This window comes from Microtus oregoni, unplaced genomic scaffold (assembly GCF_018167655.1).
Source record: "Microtus oregoni isolate MIOR12 unplaced genomic scaffold, Mior012 000015F_ref0000493, whole genome shotgun sequence".
In the NCBI taxonomy this organism is placed as follows: domain Eukaryota; kingdom Metazoa; phylum Chordata; class Mammalia; order Rodentia; family Cricetidae; genus Microtus; species Microtus oregoni.
Genome location: NW_024543074.1, coordinates 46,097,490 through 46,119,536, shown reverse-complemented (window position 1 = coordinate 46,119,536; position 22,047 = coordinate 46,097,490). Strand labels below are relative to the sequence as shown.

Below are 22,047 nucleotides of genomic sequence, written 5' to 3'. Positions count from 1 at the left end.
GGCTCCACAGAGAAACCCTACCTCGAAAAAGAAAAAACAAACAAACAAACAAAAAACCCAAAGCAAAACCAAAACAAACAGAAAAACTTTATGATTATATATGGGCCCAATGTTAGAAGCACCGATTGCTCTTGGAGAGAGGCCTCGGTACCCAAATGATAGCTCACAGCTGTCTGTAACTCCAGTCCCAGAGGATCCCTCTGCAGATAAATGGTGCAGACAAAACATGTCTACAATTTTAAAAAATCTCCAAAAACTCTTTAAAGTATATGGTTATTCTTCATTGCAGAACAATAAAGAGAATGGAAAAGTCACTGCTCGAAACTTAGAGTTAATACATTTATCTCTAGCATATAGTAAATACCTAAAATCTCTTTACCAACACAGCAGAAAAGGAGAGCAGATAAGCTGGGCAGGGTGGCCATCACAGTGTTCAATGGCAAAAGCTGGCAGATCTCCAAGTTCCAGGCCTATGGTCTGTATATCAAGTTTGGTCAAGAGCTACACAGGAGACCCTTTCTTTCAAGAAAAGACTATTAGAAAGTAGAAAGGTGGAAAGGAAAATTGTAGCTTCCACGTTTCATGCTCACCCATTTGGCAGGACTAATCTTTGGCACCCTATGTCAGTGAGGATGGCACAGAGCAGCTGGAAGCGGGGTGCTGCTGGTGGGCGTGGAATGTGGGCCCGCCTCTCTGGAACACAGCCCAGCATTCTCTGCCGAAGTCTGTACCTTTCAGGAAAGCCTTGCACATGGGCTCAGATGAGTGTGATGATGTTCCCAGCCGTGTTTATTACAGCAACATCTGTAAATATTGCAGCAGCTTATCAACAAATGTATTAATGAATGGTCATTTCCCCACAGTGAAATGAACTGCAATTACAGCCGTTCACATGCATAAAGCTTAGTTTTTTATAGAAATGTAGTTATGAGAAGGGAGAGCTGTGTGAAAGTTGAGGGTAGTGGAGGATCTCATCAAAAATGTATTTTACTTGCAGAGAAATGGGCTTGTATAAGTCAGTGTAAACTATTAAAATAATCTAGAGGAGCCAGGCAGTGATGGTGCACATCTTTAATCCCAGCACTGAGGAGGCAGAGGCGGGCTGATCTCTGAGTTTGAGGCCAGACTGATCTACAGAACAAGTTCTATGACATCCAGGGCTACACAGAGAAACCCTATCGAAAAAAAAAAAATCTAGTGCACTAGAGAGATGGCTCAGTGGGTAACACCTGTTTCTCGAAATCCTCTTCTGACCTCCGATGGTACCAGGCACACACACATGTTGTACAGACAGATGCAAGCAAAACACTCATATACATGAAAATTTAAATATATACTCTGGAGCAGCAGCACGGTGTTTGCCACCAACCCTGACAACCTTCGTTCAATCACTGAGGCCCCACATGGGACGAAAGAACTGATTCTGAGTTGTCCTCTGACCTTCATATGTGTCCTTTGCCAAGTGCATGTGTGCATACACACAATAAATAAAATGCAATAAAGGTTTTTAAATTAAAAATAAGGGGCTGGAGGGATGGCTCAGTGGTTAAGAGCATTGCCTGTTCTTCCAAAGGTCCTGAGTTCAATTCCCAACAACCACATGGTGGCTCACAACCATCTGGAATGAGGTCTGGTGCCCTCTTCTGGACTGCAGACATACACACAGACAGAATATTGTATACATAATAAATAAATAAATAAAAAGATTTAAATTAAAAATAAAGGAACAACAAAAACAAGTCATATTACGATATCATGTGTCTAAGTCAAATGCATTTTAACTAAATTTTTTGAACCAGGGTCTCACTGTGAAGCCGTGACTGGCTGGAACTTGGGCAGCATCACTGTGTTTGGATCTCAGATTACATATATATTGTTTGGCATATTTGTCATTTTATGTGTGTGTATCTGTGCATCTGTGTGTGTGCGTTAGGTGCTCAAATTAGACAGAAGAGGGCATTAGATCCCCTGGAACTGATGTTATGGGTGGTTGTGAGCCACCCAATGTTGAATCTGGGAACTAAAACCAGGTCCTCTGTGAGAAGAGCTGGTGTTTTTAAACACCAAGCTGTGTATAGCATTTTTCTGTTTTTGTTTTGAGACAGGGTTTCTCTGTGTAGCCCTGCCTGTTGTGGAACTCTCTCTGTAGACCAGGTTGGCATTTTAATAATGGTATAACATGGGACATTTTCAACTCCTTTGTGTGTGTGTGTGTGTGTGTGTGTGTATGAGTGAGTGGGGGGGATATGACAGGATTCTTTGTATCCAGTTTTAATTTTTGCATCCAATCCTCCAAGATTTAAAAAACTTTTTACTATGGGTAGAATCTCATAGTGATCCATCCCATGTACTTATTGTAAACCTTTTAAAAAATGTTTTACATACTTCTATTCACTATATGTAATAATGGATTTCACTATGAAATTCTCATACATGTCCATAATACAGTTCCATCATATTCTCCCCATTAGCCATGTTTGATAACTGCCTTCCTCTTCCTACCTGACCCTGCTTCTATTTCCGTGTCTGTGTATGCCTGTGTGGTCTGGTGAACTTTGCTCAGGTTCTTCGTAGGAACATGTGCACCTTACTAGTGGACACACCACTGAAGAAAATGTTTCTTTGGCATATAATGTCCTCAGGAAGCAGAACTGGTAGGCCCTGTGAACCCTCCCCGCCCATGGCAGGGTGTTGACAGGGCCAACTCTGCAGCTCTTAGGCAGGCGGTCACAGCTTCTGTGGGTTGAGAGTGTCACAGTCACAGCAGGCCTGGAGACCAGCGTGTCCTGTCCCGTTTCCTACGTTCTTCCCACCCCTCCTGCCACCATGCCTCCTCAGCTTTGGGAGGGGTTCTACCCATGTCCCATTTTTATGTATTCTCCGTGCTTTTAACCAGTTTTGAGCCTCTGCAGACTCCCTGCTGCAGGGAAAAGAAAGAAGCTTCTCTGACTAAAGGTGACAGGAGCATTATCCTGTGGTCAGAAAATGGTTATTTAGAAGGCATATCATGCCTACCTAAAAAACCAACTATAGCCCCTTCCCCATAGGGCCTAAGATGTCCCCAGTCAGAGGATTTTGACTGGATTTCCAACTCCAGGCATGAATGACTCCTACGGAGGGGCCTCCAGCCCATCAGAAAGCCCTTGGCTATCCTATAACAGGCTTGCCACTATTGCTCTGGTAACGTCACCCCGCCTGGTGCTTAGTGACCTTTACACAGGGTCCACAGCTGACTGAGACCATTGATGACAGACAGGTCTCCCAGCCATGTGCGTCACACCTTCCAGCACTAGGAGCCAGCAAGGAGGAAGCTTCCAGTACATTTAAATCGAATTTTTCTTAAGTTCTGTGACCAAAGCATGTGGCGTCATCAGTGGTAAAGTCTAGTTCTGGTGGTCAGTCAACAGCTGTAGCAAATTTTTATATTGTTTTGGGGAATCTTAGGGGCTCTCCTGACCAACAACTCATCGGGAGGTAGCCCACCCACCCCTTCACCATGTAGCTTTAACAATGTTCAACACATGGTCAGTTTTTGTCCCCTATATTCTCTCAGGCATTTCCTTCTCTCTTGCATTATTTTGAGGTACATCCTAGGTATTGTGTAGTTCTTCCCTAAATATTTTTAAATGTATCTGTAAAAGTTAAGTGTGTCTTTTAAAATTTGTAATCGCGCCGGGCGGTGGTGGCGCACGCCTTTAATCCCAGCACTCGGGAGGCAGAGGCAGGCGGATCTCTGGGAGTTCGAGGCCAGCCTGGTCTACAAGAGCTAGTTCCAGGACAGGAACCAAAAGCTACGGAGAAACCCTGTCTCGAAAAATAAAAAAAAAAAAAAAAAATTTGTAATCGCTTATCACAGCTACAAGTCATTTTAAGCCATCAAAATTCTAGTCAACCTTCAAGCTTCCAAGTTTCTCATGTGTCATGTTTTGCATTCTGTTGGAATCAAGTGGCATTTAATTTTTTAAATTGGTAAGGGGCTATTCCATGAAGGTACTGAGTGAGGTTCTGGTGGCCATAGCTGGTGCCGAAGATGTCACTGTAGGCACAGAGGAGCTTGTTCAGCCCGTGGGATAGGTTGTGATTCTAGACTTCACATGGCTTGTGGGAACCAACAGTCATTTCCGCAGGTTCCTGGTTTGTATAGTTCTGATGTGATGCATATCAGATACTGTGGTTTGTTTTTCCTTCTTTGGTCTTGTAAAAATGCCCTTTAATGTCTTTCTTGTTCCCATCTCATTAAATGTCTGTAGTTTCTTATTTATTGTATCAAGTAATATAAATGATACTTGTTTACTAATAATTCATGCTAAACAAATACCAATTTGCACGGTCTTACCGTCCTTGTTCTTCCATGAAACTAAGAAGGGTATGGGTTGAGAGGGAAGACTGAGGTGCTGAGCAAACGAGATAAGGCACTGAAAGTGAATCATGGCCCGCACATCCTGCACAAAGGTGTTTAGCAGAACAGGCAGCCTCATCGCTCAGCCCTTTAGATTTGGTACTAACTGTAAGGAGACTTCCCTGTTTACTCATCAGGGACTGTTCAGGCTCTCCCCTACCATCTGGGCTGTTGCAGTGGGTCATCCTCTGCCAGGTCCCTGATGCAGTCTTGCTGATTTGATCCCACTGTAAGCCCTGTGATGCTTTGTGGCAGTTGGATTTTTGCTCCCTCTTGTTTGAGAAGAACAGAAATGAACAGAACAGGAGGGGACCAAGGCCATTGCAGGTGCAGCTAGAAGCAGCATCCACAGCAATGCCGTACTATTCACAAAGGCTCACCCTTTCAAAGCACCGAGATCAGGGACCTAAAGGCCCAGCTCAACTCTTGGTCACGTGCTGTTCCTTCCGTATTCCACCGCAGAGTATAATAAAATGAAAACAGTCTAAAAAAACATAGGAAATACACTGTTTGAGGCTGTAGATGTGGCTAAGTTTGTAGAATACTTGACTAGCATGCAGGAGAAACCCTGGGATTGACTTGCAGCACCCCAATTGGTTACAGTGTCATACACCTGTAATCCTGGCCCCGGAGAATCAAGGTCACCCTTAGGTACTCAGTTCTAAGCCAGACTGGGCTACCTAAGAGAAAGTGGGGGGAGGGAGGAGGAGAGAAGAGGAGAGAATGAAAGAGGAAGGAAAGGAGGAAGAAGAGAGGGAAGGAGAGAGGGAAGGAAGGAAAGCTGGCTATTGCTTGATACTGTGGTTAGAACGTGAGATGTAGTGGGACCCCTCGTGGAGTCTGGCTTTCTGAGAATGACCTGTCCTTATTGTTTGACTTCCATGTTTTAGAAACATACTGCTTTCAATGTGCCCAGCAGGCAAGCCAGTTCCCTGCCAGCCCAGCGAAGTCACTTCATGAGAAGTCACTTTGATGACATGCACTCAGTTCACACGGTCAAAATATGCTGCCCAGGTGCATGGCTTCCTCTTGTGGTAGGCGTTGTGGGTGTCATCTTCTGGTATTTGGGTGAGGCGGAGCTTCAACAGCCTTGCTTGCTGTCTTGATGACAGTGAGCAGCCGGCAGTGACGAGGTGTCGTTTAGTGTAAGGTGCATGACTCCTGCAGCAGGTAGGGTTACTGGCGTGCTGTAGCCGAAGCCCAGGGTAGCACCCTTTGCCTCATAACTCTAGTGTCTGTAGACAGGCTATGGGGGTGTGAGGTGCAGCGTAGCCTTGCAGATGACACCACCTGGTCTCAATGTCATGTGTACACCAACAAAACAACGTCACAGCCGTATCATCAGGCAAGAGAGACTGGTAGTGATTTCAGCCCTGTGCTGTGCTGTAACTCCAACACTCTGTATTTCTTATAGTGAACACTTTGGGAATGGGAAAGACAGTTGATGGGCTCCTTTGGACCTGATGTCACTTTTCCCTTGACAGCCCACGAAGCTTCTCGCTGGCCAACTGTAGTTTACTGGTTTTATTCTGGGGAATAAACTCCGCCCAGCAGGAGGAGAACCAGTCCCTTTCTGGAATTTAACTCTAGCGAAGATTGTGTCACAAAGAGAATTTCAGGACAACTAAGTGTCACAGAGATGGCAGGGAGCCACTGCTTCATTCAGCCCGAGTTGCTGCTGTCTGTCTGTTAGTTAGGTTTTCCACAATTAGGGATCAAAGTTTCCTCAACTCTCATTCTTGGAGCATGTTGTAAAGTTGTGTGTAGATGGAGTTTATCGTCAGGACTCCTTGTCCGCTCTGTTCCACCAGCCACTCCCAAATAACCGCATGGAGACTTTATTAATTATGAAAGCTCGACCAATAGCTTAGACTTGTTTTTAGCCAGCTCTTACAATTTAAACTAAGCCATGTCTGTTAATCTATGTGCTGCCCCATGGCCCATTTACCTCGTCTATGTACTTCTATGCTGCTGCTTCTGGGTCTGGCTGGCGACTCCTGGGATGCCACCTTTCTTCTTCCCAGCGTCCTCCTAGTCTGGCTCTCCTGCCCAGGTACAGGCTAGTCAGTTCTTTTTTTTTTTTTTTTTTTTTTTTTTGGTTTTTTCGAGACAGGGTTTCTCTGTGGTTTTGAAGCCTGTCCTGGTACTAGCTCTTGTAGACCAGGCTGGTCTCAAACTCACAGAGATCCGCCTGCCTCTGCCTCCCAAGTGCTGGGATTAAAGGCGTGCGCCACCACTGCCCGGTGGCTAGTCAGTTCTTCATCAACCAATGAGAGTGGTATATATTTGCAGTGTGCAAAGACTGTTCCACAGCAGTTGTGTCTGTGACTAATTATAGCACAGTAGGAAGCACACTGAGAATAGTCAGGAGAGCCGCGAGGTTCTGGGGGCTCCATGGTGGAGTCCTCTGAGCTGAAGCTTGAGCAGCAGATGGATTTAACACAGGTAATGAGTCACTGTAGGTTGGATGTTCATGTGTGGGGCTGTTGGGCTGAGCATGTTCTTGCCTGCTCCGACTGAACCCTCCTGGCAACCCAATGAGATGTATGCTATCGTTTATCATTCTCCCAGGTTAGAGCTGGAGAAATTGCTGTTACATTAAATGGTTTTTCTCAGAGGCACACAGTTGGTGAATGACACAGGCAGGTTCAAGCCAGTCTGACCAGAAGGGTAGCTTTTAATACTGGGCTATCCTGTTCTTTGTTCTAGGAGTGAGTTCAGTGGTTCACTTCCGTGGGAAAACATGGCTCTATTGTGAAAGCTTTGCTTGTCAGGGGGATAGAGTATGCGGTGGGCAGGGAGTGGTGGGCAGTGAGCGGTGGGCAGGGAGCGGTGGGCAGGGAGTGGTGGGCAGGGAGCGGTGGGCTCTTTTCTAAGTCAGGGTGAATCATGGAACTTTGGCTGCCATGCTGAGGAAGTGAGGAATCATAGAAGGCAATGGACGCTTTAGATGCCTATTGATGAAGCAATAGGACCAGCTATGTGCTTTGGGTGGGAAGGGCAGGACAGGAGCCATGAAACCCAGCAGCTGCTCTACTCTACAACTTTAGAACTAGAATTTAGACAGATGTGACCCATTCCTGCAATCCCAGCACTCAGGAGGAGTTTCATGAGTTCAAGGCCAGTCTGAGTTACATCCTGAGTTCCAGAGAAGCCTAGATTACAGCGAGACCCTGTCTTAAAATGAACAGAGTCAAATGGGAGTTTGTTTTAGAGAAATTTTTGCACATGGATCTTCAGGAATTTTGTGAACAGACCTGTTTATGTGGTATTCTTTAGGGCCTACCCACCAATCCTTCTAAAGAATATGGATAACATACACACATGCATCATTTAAACCAAAACCCTTTATTGCCTTTCTTCTATCCCCCTTGAATGGCACTGTGTTATTACATGCCAAATAAGCGTGTGTTCCTAGTTCCAAGGAGACAGAAACCAGCAAAACTGGACTCTGCCAAGCTCTCACAGACTGCTGCTTCTTGCCTGTGTTCTGGATGCACTTGTGCCTCCCTCGCCCTTTGTGCTGCCGCACATTCCTGAGCTGTGTGTGTCACTAACGTGTGTCACCATGGCATGGAGTCACAAAGGGATTGCTCATGAAGAGACAGACTCTCTAATATTTTTGTGGTGAGTGTGTCCCCATGACTTCCCACCCCAAGTGTAGACTGTAACACACATTGGACTTCTTGAAATCTCATAGCCCACCCTGGGGTCCTAGCAACAGATTTGACAATGCCCTTCATTGAAATAAATGCCCAGGGGTTTGTGGCACAGTTGAACATCCCTCATCTCAAAGCGAAACTAGAACATTTGTGAGTTTTAGATCGGAGATGATCAACCTGAAAAGTCTATACAAAGTTTTCAGGTTTTGAAAACCTCTGAAATCTTAAGTAGTCGGGTTTCATCCATATGGGGTAAGGGCCGTCTGACTGCACTCTACATACAGCTCTCCCTTCACCAGTGTTTCATTTGTTGCCTCAGATTAAGACAGCTGGGTATTATGGAGCTGCTAACTTAAGTACAGCAGCGATCAGATTGAAATTGTATATTTTATCTTTTTTCTTTTTTTTTTTTTTGTTTTGGTTTTTCGAGACAGGGTTTCTCTGTAGCTTTGGTGCCTATCCTGGAACTAGCTCTTGTAGACCAGGCTGGTCTTAAACTCTCAGGGATCCGCCTACCTCTGCCTCCCGAGTGCTGGGATTAAAGGCATGCACCACCACCACCCAGATCTTTTGTTTTTAGGGTTTTTTGTTTTGTTTTGTTTTGTTTTTTTTTTGAGACAGGATTTCTGTATGTATCCTTGGCTGTCCTGGAACTCATTCTATAGACCATGCTGGCCTCAAACTCAGAGATCCTCCTGCCTCTGCCTCCCAAGGACTGAGATTAAAGGTGTTGTCCCACTGTCTGGCAAATTTTTTCTTTTAGGGACAGATATTGAATATCAAGTGAGATTTCAATGCATGGAATTTACTTGAGAACAGCCCAGGGTGAGCGTCATAGAGAATGCAGGAAAGTAATAATGGCTTTGAGTTGATGATTGTGGAGGCAGATTATGGGGCCTTGCCTGGGGAAGTGAAGTCATTATACTGTTCGCTCTGTTACATACATTAGTGAGTGATTATGACCTTTATAGATGTTTGAAATTATACATGTCACATTTGTTTAATTATATATATACATATTATACATGTTTGAAAATATATGCAATTTTTCAGTGATCACTCTGTAGGTAGAGGGCAGGGTTAGTCGTGTCTGGATCTCACAGCAGTGCTGTAGGAAAAAGAACTACTGGTGATTGTTCCTAGTAGCACTTCATCTTCATGCATGCATCCAATTAAGCTAAGCTGACAGAGTGGTGTCCAGTTATGTGTGCCTTTGTCTGCAACTTCTGTCTGTGTTCTCAGGGCTTTTTCACTTCAGGCTTCTCTTGTTCTTTACACGGCTTCTACCTAACCAGCCACTCATCCTTGATCCTGACTAAATATTATGGTGTCTTGAAGATTATAAAATGATATATTAAGGATAAGACATCAAACAATATAAGCTAATATTCTCAAAATGGTGATTATCTGGTGCTAGGTTCGGTGTCCAGAATGCCTGAGTTCATATCGACACTGACAGCATCCTCTCTGAAACTCGGGGATCACAGCATGATTTTTTTTCCCTGCAAAATAGGAATAATCTAAAGGCAGCGTTTTAGAGTTTCTATTTCTGTGAAAAACACCACGACCAAAGGCAAATTGAGGAAAAAGGTTTATTTCATCCTACAGCTTGTCATCCATGGAAGTCAGGCAGAAACTCAAGGAAGGAACATGGGAGCAGGAACTGATGCAGAGGCCATGGAAGAGCTGCTTACCGGATTACTCTTTATGCTTTGCTTGGCCTGCCTTCTTACACCCCAGGACCACCAGCCCAGGAGTGGCATCACTCGCAATGGGCTGGGCCCTCCCACATTAATTCCTATTAAGAAATGCAGCACAGGCCAGTCTGGTATGGGCATTTTCTCAATTGAGATTCCCTCTTCCCAAATGACTCCAGTTTTTGTCAAGTTGGCATAAAACTAGCTAGCATAGATAACCATGGGGTCAAACACCTGGAGAGTTAGAGGCAGGAGGATTAGAAGTTCAGGCTGCATAGTAAATTTGAGGCCAGACTGGGCTACACACACACACACACACACAAAAATGTTAAAAAGCCAAAGAGGGGTGGGATAATCTGGTCTTGGGTGGAAGAAAAAGGAGAGGGAGGTGATCCGGCTATTCCAACAATTCTAAATCCTCTTTTATCATAAAGTTATAGACAATACTATAGCTAACGTCATAGCATTTTCTTAAATATGATCCAAAGTCCTTTACTTGAGGTCATGCCAGGTCTCCTCCACAGTATATTACCACAGCCAACCTCAGCCTTATCTTTTTAGAGGCTCTGGGGAATCAAGTGATTGGTTGGTTACTAGGGTGACAAATTTTGAGAACTATGATCTCTAGTTTGGCCTTCCAAATAGTGTTTTGGGGAGTAACTTGTCTTTCAAGCAAGCTGTTGAGACAACCAAATGAGTCACTGTGGGGAGTGGGTGATACTGTCAGCCCTTCCTGCTTCCAGCCTGCAACTGAACTATGCTGGTGGTAAGGAAGTAGAGGAGGAAGCAGAGCTGACTCATCAAGGCCTCAGAAGTCCAGTATGTGGACCTAGGAGTCCTTGGTTGTTGCCAAGACAACAGCAGAAAACTTTCTCACCCCAGGGTTTAACCCAAGGGGAGGGGGCCTGCTGGTGCTGGATGGACACTCATCTGTGCCCTCTGAGACTGACAGAACTGTAGGGATGTCAGGTGTCCTCTCTGGTGTTCAGTTCTCCAGCACGCTGCATTAGACTGTGAGTGCAAGTGTCCCTGTCGTCTAGAAGGAGGCATTGATCGCCTGGAGCTGGACTTATAGGTTGTTGCGATGTGCCCAGTGTGGGTGCTAGGAACCAAACTCAGATCCTCTATCAGGAAAGGACAAAGCTATGCTGCAGCCATCCCCTTAGGAAGGATAAATCACGCTTGTAATACTAGCACTGGGTATGCTGAGAATGAGGACCCTGAATTCTGGGCCAGCCTGGGCTACAGAGTAAAATCTTATCTCAAAAAGCCAAAATAAGCCAGGCTGTAGTAATAGGTTGTAGTGATAGGAGCGGCGGGGCTGCGTCCCGAACACCCCAGCCGCCTGCTAGCTTATGCCCCGAAATAACAACACACAAACTGTATTCATTTAAACACTGCTTGGCCCATTTCTATCTAGCCTCTTCTAGGCTAACTCTCGCACCTGGACTAGCCCATTTCTAATATTCTATGTAGCACAGCTAGGTGCACTTACCGGGAAGATTCTAGCCTACATCCATCCTGGGTTGGAGCTTCATCGTGTGTGTCTGCCCAGGAGCCTGGAGCATGGCCTCTCTCTGAGGCATCTGCTCCCGAGAGGAGAGCTGTCGAGTCTGAGCTCACTTCCTCTTCCTCCCAGCATTCTGTTCTGTTTACTCCACCCACCTATGTTCTAAGCTATGAGCCCAAGCAGTTTGTTTATTACTTAACCAATGAAATCAACAGATTGATATATGACACTCCCACCGGGCGGTAGTGGCGCACGCCTTTAATCCCAGCACTCGGGAGGCAGAGGCAGGCAGATCTCTGTGAGTTCGAGGCCAGCCTGGTCTACAAGAGCTAGTTCCGGGACAGGCACCAAAGCTACAGAGAAACCTTGTCTCGAAAACCAAAAAAAAAAAAAAAAAATTTATTAAAAACTAAATTAACCTAGTCTCGAAACCCCTCCAAAAAAAAAGCCAGAATAAATCAATAAAAATATAAAATAAGCAATGGCTTCTTTCTTTATATCTATATATTTCTTTTCCACATACAGTCATTTTTAAGAGGGCTTAAATGTGTCTGTACAGTCACTAAGAGCTTCTGCTGGATCTCAATCCTGGCCAGTTTTAAAAGTTCAACAGATGGCTATAGCCAAGCCTATTCTTTGATATCCTTAGGTGGAAACCACCCTCATTTATTTCTATCAAAAGGCTTTTACCAAGGGGCAAATATGGATGGCTGGGGCCAGGTCTCCACACTATGGCAAAAGCTACTGTTGTTTCCTGTGTCCACACAAGGGAGTGCAACAGTGGTAAGGGGAGCAGGTCTCTCTACCATCAAGACAGCATGAGGCAGTACTGTCCCTAAGCCCTTTGTTTCAGTCCAGGGGATCTAGAGCAAGGGGCTAATAAGGAGAAGCCTTCACCTGCAGCCTCCGGAGTATAGACCCTGCCTCAGCCAAATGGAAGGAGAGAGCGAACTCCTGGAAGCTGTCCTTTGACCTCCACATGCTTTGTCTGCATGCCTGCATGTGTGAACACACACACAAGCATGCGCACACACAATCACACAACACACATGCTCACACATGAACATGCATACATGATAATAATGATAAGTTAGAAAAATGTAACTAAAATAAGAGAGAGAGATTCCCGTGTGAGTCTGATATGGGTCACTGAGATGACTGCTTCTGGCAGCATTGGTTTGGGAAGAGGAGCTGTAGGCACTGGGGTACCCATGACTAGGGAAACAGAGATGACAGATGTCTTGGGTGTATACTACAGAATGCTGTTCAGCAGTTGGTCTGATATATGAAATGTACAGGTAGAAACATGGGCAGGCCTAGAAAATATCACTGATGAGTGAAAAGAAAGGAAGACAGAATGAAAATACATGCAAACCATAGCACACACCTCACGTGAACACATATAAGCCAGGAAGCATCAAGTGGATTAGAATGTTTGCTTGAAAGAGAAGACCAGAGAGAGGAATGGGACAAATACATGTGAGCATGCTTATGTACACAGATGCATCCATATGTGCATACTACTACTTAATACTTAAACACATACATGCATACATACACAGATATATGCATATGCACATACTACTACATACATACACAGATTGATGCATACATACATACTAATGTATGCACACATACATACATACTAATACTCGAAAGAAGAGAGGAGCCTTGCATGGACTGATTAGGGTAGAATGTGCTGTGTACTGGTAAAATGTAGTGATGTTCTCTATCTGAGGTTTAATGAGTTAGAAAAACATTAAAATCCTAAAGAAAATAAAAATTAAGTATCTAGACCATGCCATTTGAGGCTTTCCTTACACAGATGTTTATCCCCATCTTTATTGACTTTATCAGTATCATCACTGAATTTTGATAATCTTATTGAAAGAAATTTGTTATTTGTTTGTTTATTGAGATAGAATTTCTTTCTATAACTCAGGCTGTCCTGGAACTTGCTCTGTATGTAGACCAGGCTAGTCTCGAACTCACAGAGATCTACCTACCTCTGCCTCTGGAGTGCTGGGATTAAAAGTGTGTGCCACCTTAAAAGTGTCTGCAGACTTCTTTGAGAAGACTTTAGATGGCTTCTGTGGGAGTGTTTTGGTACCCACCTGCCCTTGTCAGGTGTGGGAGTCTAATGCTCTATAAGGTGCTTAGGAATTGGGTTGCGGAGATGGCTCAGTGGTTAAGAGCATGTACTGTTCTTGCAGAGAATCTGAACTGGAAAGTTCACAACAGTCTATAATTCCAGCTTCAGGGGATCTGAAACCTTTGTCTGGACTCTGAGGGACTGACATTCACACATTCACATAATTAAAAACATATTTTAAGGCATGGAAATGTATTTATTTTTAAATTAAATAATTTATTTATGGGTATTTTGTCTGCATGTCTGTGCACCACATGCATGCCTGGTTCCTGCAGAGGCCAGAAGATGGATCCCCTAGGACTAGGACTGAAATTACAGAAAGTTGTGAGCTGCCACGTGGTGCTGGAAATCTGACCCAGCTTCTCCAGCAGAGCGGCCAGTTCTCTTAACCATTAAGCCACCTCTCAGCCCCCAGGAAATTACTTTATATATTAGCTCCCTGACATCCAGAGTGAAATGTAAGTATTTACTCTTGTATTTATCCCAAATACTAAAGCTACGCTAACAAGTATTAAGGACTGAAAATTTTAATAAGAAAAAGGAAAGAAAAGCCTCAGTTATGTTTGGCTTGGTTTCCTAGAAATTCTATGTCCATATTTTGTGTCTAGCTGTTATAGGAGCTGTGGGCTGTGCTCCGCCACCCCAGCTCCTGGTTGCCTGGCTAGCTTATGCCCCAAAATAGCAACACACAAACTGTATTCTTTTAAAGACTGCTTGGCCCATTATATCTAGCCTCTTCTCGGCTAACTCTTACACCTGGACTAGCCCATTTCTAATAATGTGTGTAGCACCCCAAGGTGCGCTTACCGGGAAAGATTCAGCATGTTTGACCTGGCAGCTTGCTTCATGGAGTCTGGCTCTGAGAGGAGCTGCGTGACATCTGAGCTCACTTCCTCTTCCTCCCAGCATTCTGTTCTGTTTACTCCGCCTATCTAAATTTTAACTATCAGGGCCAAGGCAATTTCTTTATTTAACCAATGACCTTCCTCCATCATTTAGCAAAGCCTGATGGCAGAGGGGTCAGGTCGGGGGCAGGGTCCCTGTATGTTAGGACATGTTGTCTCAACTTCTGAGACAGTGCCATAGCATTCTAGATCAATACAGCGATAACAAGTGAGAGACCTATAAGCTAAAAGTGCATGCTATTTAAAAAAAATGTTTGAGGGCTGGGAGATGACTCAGAGGCTAAAGGCACTTGTTGCTCTTGTATAGGACCTGGGTTCAGTTCTCAGCACCCATACTGAGTGGCTTACAACCCCCTGTAACTTTAGTTCTCAAGGATGTGATGGTCTCTTCTGGATTCCGGGCACTTACACTCATGCACAAGCACACACACGTAATTTAAAACAATGTTTAAGCTTCAAATTTTATGGTTAACTAGTGGGTCTAGCTTCATGCACAAAAGACTTAATATGCTCCACAGCAACCTGTGTCCAGTGGTTTCTGAGTGTCAGGAGGACACATGCCTCAAACGGCTGCAGTCCATCAGGTACCTGCCGTGCTGTCTTGGCTAACATGGAGTGGGGAATACCCTTGTTCCTACGGGAGATGTGGACACAGTTGGTACCGAGTTTCAGCTCAGCCAGCCCCTCAGTCATCATGGGTGCAGTGTGTACAACTGTGGGGTGTGCCTGACTTCCTCTTCTCTCCTCCACCAGGGTTCCTCCGTTTACAACATCTTTCCTGGCTGGTACAAGAAAGGCAACCTCCACTGGCCATCCTGACCTCCCACTCGGTCATCCCCCATGCTCTGCTGGGGTCTTTCCTACTCTAAAGGTAGAATCTGACCCATCCCACCTAAGAGGGCTCAGGACTTTTACCCATTAGAGCACAGCAAGATTGACACTAAGCTCTGAGATGTGGTCATAAAGAACGATACAGCCTCTGGCTTGTTGACTGGAATGCTTTGATCCGCATAAAACATAATCAAACACAAAGTCTGAGTCTCTCGAATCCACCCTGCTGCCAGCAAACTGAGCCATAGAGAGCATGCATGTCAGGGCTCCCGCTGCAGTCCTATATAGGGGTCACCTGACCTTCAGGTATTGCTAGATCTCAGATGTGACATCATTGCAGACACTGACCCTTCCCAGAGGAGTCCCCAAATGAGCATGGGACAGAGAGAGACCATCTCCACAGTGCCACCTTTGAATTCCTGCCGGTTGGCTCCAGTGTGTCCGATAAACTGCTGGTTGTTTTCTACTACTAGACTGGAGTAGTCTGTCAAATAGCCATAGCAAGTAAAACACCTGTTGTCTTCAATCCTCCCAGAAAGTGGACAGTAAGAAAGAGCAACTAGCCAGGCCTGGTGGCCCCTACCTGTGATCCCAGGACTCAGGAGACTGAGGCAAGAAGTTTATTCATGAATTGGAGGTCAACTTGGATTGCAGAGTAAGACAGTTTCAAAAAGGAAAAACAAACAAACAAAAGACAAATAAGTAAAGGCAAGGGTGGAGGATGCTGTTACAAATAAAAGTTTTAAAAAAATTATAAACTAAAACTGTGAACAAAGACTAGAAGCCTGCTCTCTGCTTGGCCCTGGTGATGAGCCACATCAACAAATAATGCGAGTGGTAGTCTTATGTTTTTACAGTTAGTTAGTTAGTCAGTTAGTTAGTGTTGGGATGTGGAAGTCAGAGGTCTCTCCTTCCATTGTGTGAGTTCCTGGGCTTGGCAGCAAGTGTCCACAAGCTAAATCACTTTGTAGGACTATTTCTTATTTTAATTTTATATGTATTTGTTTGAGATAGATCTCAAGTAGCCCAGTCTGGTCTGGGACTTGTTGTGTATAACAGAGGATGGCCTTGAACTCCTAATCCTCCTGCCTCTACCTCCAAAGTGCTGCAGTCACAGGCAGTACCACTCCAGCTGCTCAAGTGACATTGCTTTGCTCTGAGTCAGACCACACTATTGCAGGAAGTCAGTGAAGAACAAGGAGCACTAAGTCAGCTTAACCTCTGACCCAAGATGACACTAATCATCATTGTTTCAACCTCTATACAGTAATTGTTTAAAAAAAAAGTCTGTTTTCCTACAGGTACATATAAAGTACAAAAAGATGAAAAGGACTCTAATTTTTTTTAAAATGGATATGTGGGGGCGTGGTTGGGTATAGATGGGATGAGATTGACATATGTTTATAATCGCTGAAACCAGAATACCTAATAGAGCCGATCTCATTGCCATCTGTCCTTCTGAACACACTTGAAGCTTCAAATAAGAGGAATGTTAACAGGAGAGAGTGACGGGACCAGCCTTTGCTGCCCGGTTCTTCCAGACCTGGGTTTGTGCTAACTGGTGCCAGGCTTAGATAGATCTGAACGTGCCTTTTTTTCTGGAAGCCTGATTCTTCTGGAGATCCCTACCCAAGTGTGGTGGGTTTCTCACACAGAAGCAGACTAGGAGAACGCTCCTAAATTAGCATCATTTTGTGTGTGTGTGTGACTACAAATCCCCTGAGGAAAGAACTGTCTTCTTTGACAGTGCATTTTGAGTGCTAGGGACACAGGGAACATCAGCAAATTCTTGCATTTGACTAAGAAATCCAAACTGAGCATGGTGGCTCATGGTGCCTGTAAATCTCAGGATTGGGGTGGTCGAGGCAGGAGGATCAGGAATTGGAGGTTAGCCTTGACTACAGGAGACACTTTCAAGAAGGGTGGAGGGGAACTGTCAGTTCAGGGTTAATCCCCCAGTTTACTTTGAATGTTAAGTAGTGTTTAGTTTTCAGTCTTGAAATACATCTGTCAGCAAAAAGACAAATGGGCTGCGTGTTGCTATGCAGAAGACATGCTTTGGAAGATTCTCTTTTTGCTTGTGGATCCTCTCTCTCCTAAAGAAAGCTATTAACTCATGCTGCAGCCTGCTGCTCTTGCTTGGTTTTGGCTATGTCACCGAGCCCAAAATAGAAAGTTCTTTTACTGCAGAGCAAAGCAGGAGGTTTAAATTTATCAATTCAAGAACAAAGGGTAGCATTATGCTGGCTTTTCTAGGATAGCGAGTAGGGAGAGAGAAAGCCTGTTTCATCAGGAGTGATCGGACACTGGCAGGGGCTGGGACCAGGAGACAATCTTCCACTGTGGGAAGCTGGGCACGTCTCCCACCCTGGTTCCCCCACAGCCTCCTCCCAACAGTGTCACTTCTTTCTGTACACGGGAAAGCAGCTGAGCCATTGGGAAATGTGTTCCAGAAATCACTGACGTTATCAGACTGGGAACAATTCTCAGAATCAAAAACCTGTTCTCAGCTTCAAGAGGAATCAGTACCTGGCCACAGAGCCAGGAAGGGTCACCTTTTGTCTGTGAAATGGTCAAAATGCCTTAACTGATTCTGTCATTAGGAAGAGTGTGGGAAGGTGCACATTGTGTTACTAGGGGAGGAGCAAACTGTGCTGTCAGTCTGGAGAGTCGCCTGACAACATGGCTCTCAGATCAGAGAAGCATGAACACCAGAGAGTGAGTATCCAGAGGGTCGAGGGTCTCTGGCTGGTGCGAGTGCAGGAGCTGTTGATGACATCACAGATGTTCTGTGTGGAAGAGCAAAGCCTTGAAGATGGTGTTGGTCATCCATGGGAGAGAGAGGGGATGAGAGACCATGGTACATTTATGGTTTGGATGTATCCATCAGTGCGAGTAACCCACAGCAATGTGCAGTGATGTGGTTAGACGTTAGTTAATATTAAACACAGAAAAAGTCCTAAACAATTACATGCAACCAGTACCCTATTTGTAAAGCTAAACATATTTTTTTGAAAACGTACTCTTTAGGAATATATATATAGAAACAATGAAACAACATGAAAAGAAAAGCAAGGGAATGAGCATAGATCAAGATGGTACCCTTGGAGGGGGGGAGAGGGAGATGACAGGCTGTGGTTAGATATTGATTACTGATTACATTATTAAAATAATAAATGTATTAACTATACAATAAGATTGGACCATCCACTTTCCAACTATGAGACTGTGTCATGAGCCAGGGATTATGGTGCGATTCTGCATCCCTAATGTTAGCAAAGCAGCAGCCGAGTAGAGATGCACCGCTCCTAAGCACCTGTCCTGAGATCAAGCCAGAGTCACAAACTTATGAGCGAGGACATTTACCACAGCACTGCATAAAGACACGAAAATAGGAGGCAATTTAAGGACCAAGATAATGCACTATGAATTGTGTGAATGAATATCAACATGTTAGAAAGCAAGGCAGTAGCTGAACATATAATTGTCACATAGTACCTAAGTACATGAGGCAGTACTCATGGTCCATTAAATGAATAAAACTGCCACAAAAATATGAACTCAGCTTTCACTTTCCTCTAAGATATGGGCACATGCAAGCACACACACAAGCCGGAGAGGTAGGCACGTGGCACATACCTGTCATCCCAGCATTTGAGAGGCTGAGATGGGACAATTAAAAGTTTGAGACCAGCCTTAAAAGAAACAAAACAAAACCCCAGAAAGAAGGCACAACTGTTTATGTATGTGTGTGGTATGAATTGTGTGATGTGTATGTGTATGTTTTTTTTCTGAGACTCCATCTCAAAATAATGTTAATAACAGCTTAATAATTAGCCTGCCAACCACAGGCTAAGACCTTCACATGGGCATTTTTTTGTGTGTTTTAAGACAGGGCTTCTCTGTAGCTTTGGAGCAGTCCTGGAACTCGCTCTACATAGCTGGCCTTAAACTCACAGAGATCCGCCTGCCTCCGCCACCTGAGTGTTGGGATTAATGGTGTGCACCATTATCCCCCAGCTATATGGGTCTTTCTAAAATTTTTATTTTTTATTATATGTGTTTCTTTATGTGGATATATGCAGGTGCCCTCAGTGTCCAGATCTCTAAGAAATGGACTTATAGGCAATTGTGAGCCCTCTGATATGGGTTCTGGAAATCAAACTGGGGTTTTCTGAAAAAGTAGTATGTGCTTTTAACCACCGAACCACCTCTCTGAAATAGGCTGTTTGTTTGTTTATTTGGGACTAGGTCTCACAGTGTAACTTTCGCTGTCTCCAGACTCACTAAGTAGACAAACTGGCCTTGATCAGATCTACTTCCCTCTGGCTCATGAGAATTGGGATTAAAGGTGTGCGCCACCACACCCAGCCAGGTCATTTATTTAAAGAGTAAACTAACCCTGTGAGAATGGTGCTACGGAAGAAGTGCTGAAGTTTGGGGTTAAATAACCCGTAAAACACAGAGATCAGTTTTTAAAAGTGCCTTGAACATGGCTTCCAGGGGCTGTTCAAAGTGTGGGTCTCCTAGGAGTCCGTGTCCCAGACTCAGAGATGGCTATAGAACAAAGTGCAGTCTCTGAGAACAGAACTGAGAACTGAGCAGCCTTATGGGGAACCTAAAGCACACACAGAAATCCCAGGGGTATCTGAGCCAGAGTACACACAAGGTAGCTAACCAGCAAAGACAGAGAACAGGGACCCCCATGCCTCCAGGGGTTCTGATGAGCCCTTGATGAAAGGAAAGCTCAGTAATTAGAGGGCTAAGATGCTTTATTCATGGTTTGACCAACCTTGACTCCCAGAGTCTTCAGTAGAGAGGAGGAGGGTGGTGCAGCCATGAGACAGAGCCAAGGGCATAGCTGCGATCTTTTCTCATCTCTCATGTTTTAAATATAAGCTCTGATGTGATCAAAGCACCAGAGATAAAATGCCTTTCTCAGACTAAGCAGATAGGATCTGGTGTCCAGTTTGGACAAGATAGTGGAAAACAGACTCAAGGGGGAAAAAATCTCTTGGCCTCAGCACTTGTACACAGGGTTTGAAGAATTTGACACCTTAATATTGTAAACAAATGTAGACATGGTTTCCTGTGTTCTCTCCAGGCACTGAGAATAGACTAGTTATGCTTTTAAGAAGAAATGGTGGCCGGGCGGTGGTGGCACACGCCTTTAATCCCAGCACTCGGGAGGCAGAGGCAGGCGGATCTCTGTGAGTTCGAGACCAGCCTGGTCTACAGAGCTAGTTCCAGGACAGGCTCCAAAGCCACAGAGAAACCCTGTCTCAAAAAACCAAAAAAAAAAAAAAAAAAAAAAAAAAAAAAAAAGAAGAAGAAATGGTTTCTAACAGTTCTTTTCTTCTCAGCTAAAGAATCCCGGGTTTTCCTTCAGGATGACGCTCAAGCCTCAGCTTCTGCAGAAAGACTTTCCCAATGTCACCAAGCAATGTCCTCTTTCTTGGGCGCATGATTAATAAATGATCTGTTTTCCTATTGGACTGCCTGCCACCCTGCGGGAACCTGTGCTCAATGGACTGTGTCATAGTTACACGTCTTAGCACCGGGATACGATACCTGATAGGGAGGAACAGTTCATCTGGGCTCATGGTTTCAGAAGTTGCATCTCTTGTAATGGAGAAGGCATGTGGCTGGGCAGGCGCAGCTAGAACCAGCGTCTGGGCTGTTACTGCGTAAGGCCTGCCCCTTGTGAACTATACTAGCCTGGCCCACCATCTAAGGGTCCTAAAGTCTCCCTGAATAATACCTAGAGCTAGGGAACAAACACTGCGATTGACCAGGCATGGTGATGTGTGCTTATAATGCAAGCACTTTGGAAAACAACAATAACAACAAATTTTAAGAGCCTGCAGGACACATCTCAGACGTAAATGATAACGTTCTGTCATGGCCCCACAAAGGGTTATGGCCATCTCTTAATGCAAAGTGCTTTTAGTTCAACCTGAATATTCCACATAGTATAACAACCCACCCACCACTGTTCAGAAATTCAAAGTTTCTTCTGGGACTCAAGGCAATCTCTCACCTGTGAGACCTCGTGGAACACAAAAGTAAGTACTGCCAACACACAGTGGCACAGAGCGGGAAGAGCAGGAATATAGCAGCACTCTGTAGCAAATCAAGACCCAAAGTGAGCAGGAGAACAAGTCCCGCGGCTTCAGGGCCATGTGGTGGCATCACATGAGCTCCTGAGGCTGGGTTGTCATTGCCCCATTGACACTAACTGGGTACCAAGTGTTCAAATCCATGAGCCTATGTGGGACATTTCTCATTTAGGCCACCCCAGTGGTGAGCTGGGAAGCAGAGAAGGTTGGAAGAAGAGTCTGGGTTAGCATCTTCAAAGGCCTATCTCTAGAAAGTTACTTCTACCAGTGGGACCCACCTCTTAAAGGTTCCACCACCTGCCAAAACAACACCCCAGCCAGAAAAGAAGTACTTAAAACAAGAGCCTGTGAGGGGCATTTTGAATTCAAGCCATGAATTATGAATTATGACTTTGAATTTTCCTCCCTTTCCCTCTATCTTCCTGTCACCTTTTACTCATTGTATCCCTACGCCTATCATGGTGACACACACCTGCAGTCCCAGAATTCAGGAGGCTGACAGAATCACAAGTTTTGAGTCTAACCTAGGCTACAGAGCAAGTCAGAGGCTACTTTGGGCAATATAGTCAGGCATTGTCTCGGAATGAAATTGGCCGATTATTGGAACTGAGAGCTATAGAGGTTTTGGAATCTTAGTCTTCTAGAATCTCTGGAGCTAGGAACCAAATCCCTTTTTGGAAAGCAGGTACTTGAGAGAATCATAATTGTAAAGGATAAGGTCCTTTTTACAGAAAGAAAGAAAAGTAGATCAAAAAGAAAATGCCAGCTTGTA

The 22,047-nt window shown here is 44.6% G+C and overlaps 1 protein-coding gene across 6 annotated transcripts in view; it reads left to right on the top strand.

Annotated features, from left to right (window-relative positions):
* The window catches only part of Cdkl3 (cyclin dependent kinase like 3), a 95,864-nt gene extending 80,499 nt beyond the window's left edge, over nucleotides 1–15,365 (top strand). For all 6 annotated transcript variants that reach the window (XM_041665080.1, XM_041665083.1, XM_041665082.1 and 3 more), the window contains one exon: nucleotides 15,079–15,365. In XM_041665080.1, coding sequence (XP_041521014.1) covers nucleotides 15,079–15,144 — 66 coding nt within the window. In that variant the 3' untranslated portion in view covers nucleotides 15,145–15,365. The remainder of the gene's footprint in view (nucleotides 1–15,078) is intronic.
* The last annotated feature ends 6,682 nt before the right edge of the window (nucleotides 15,366–22,047 follow it).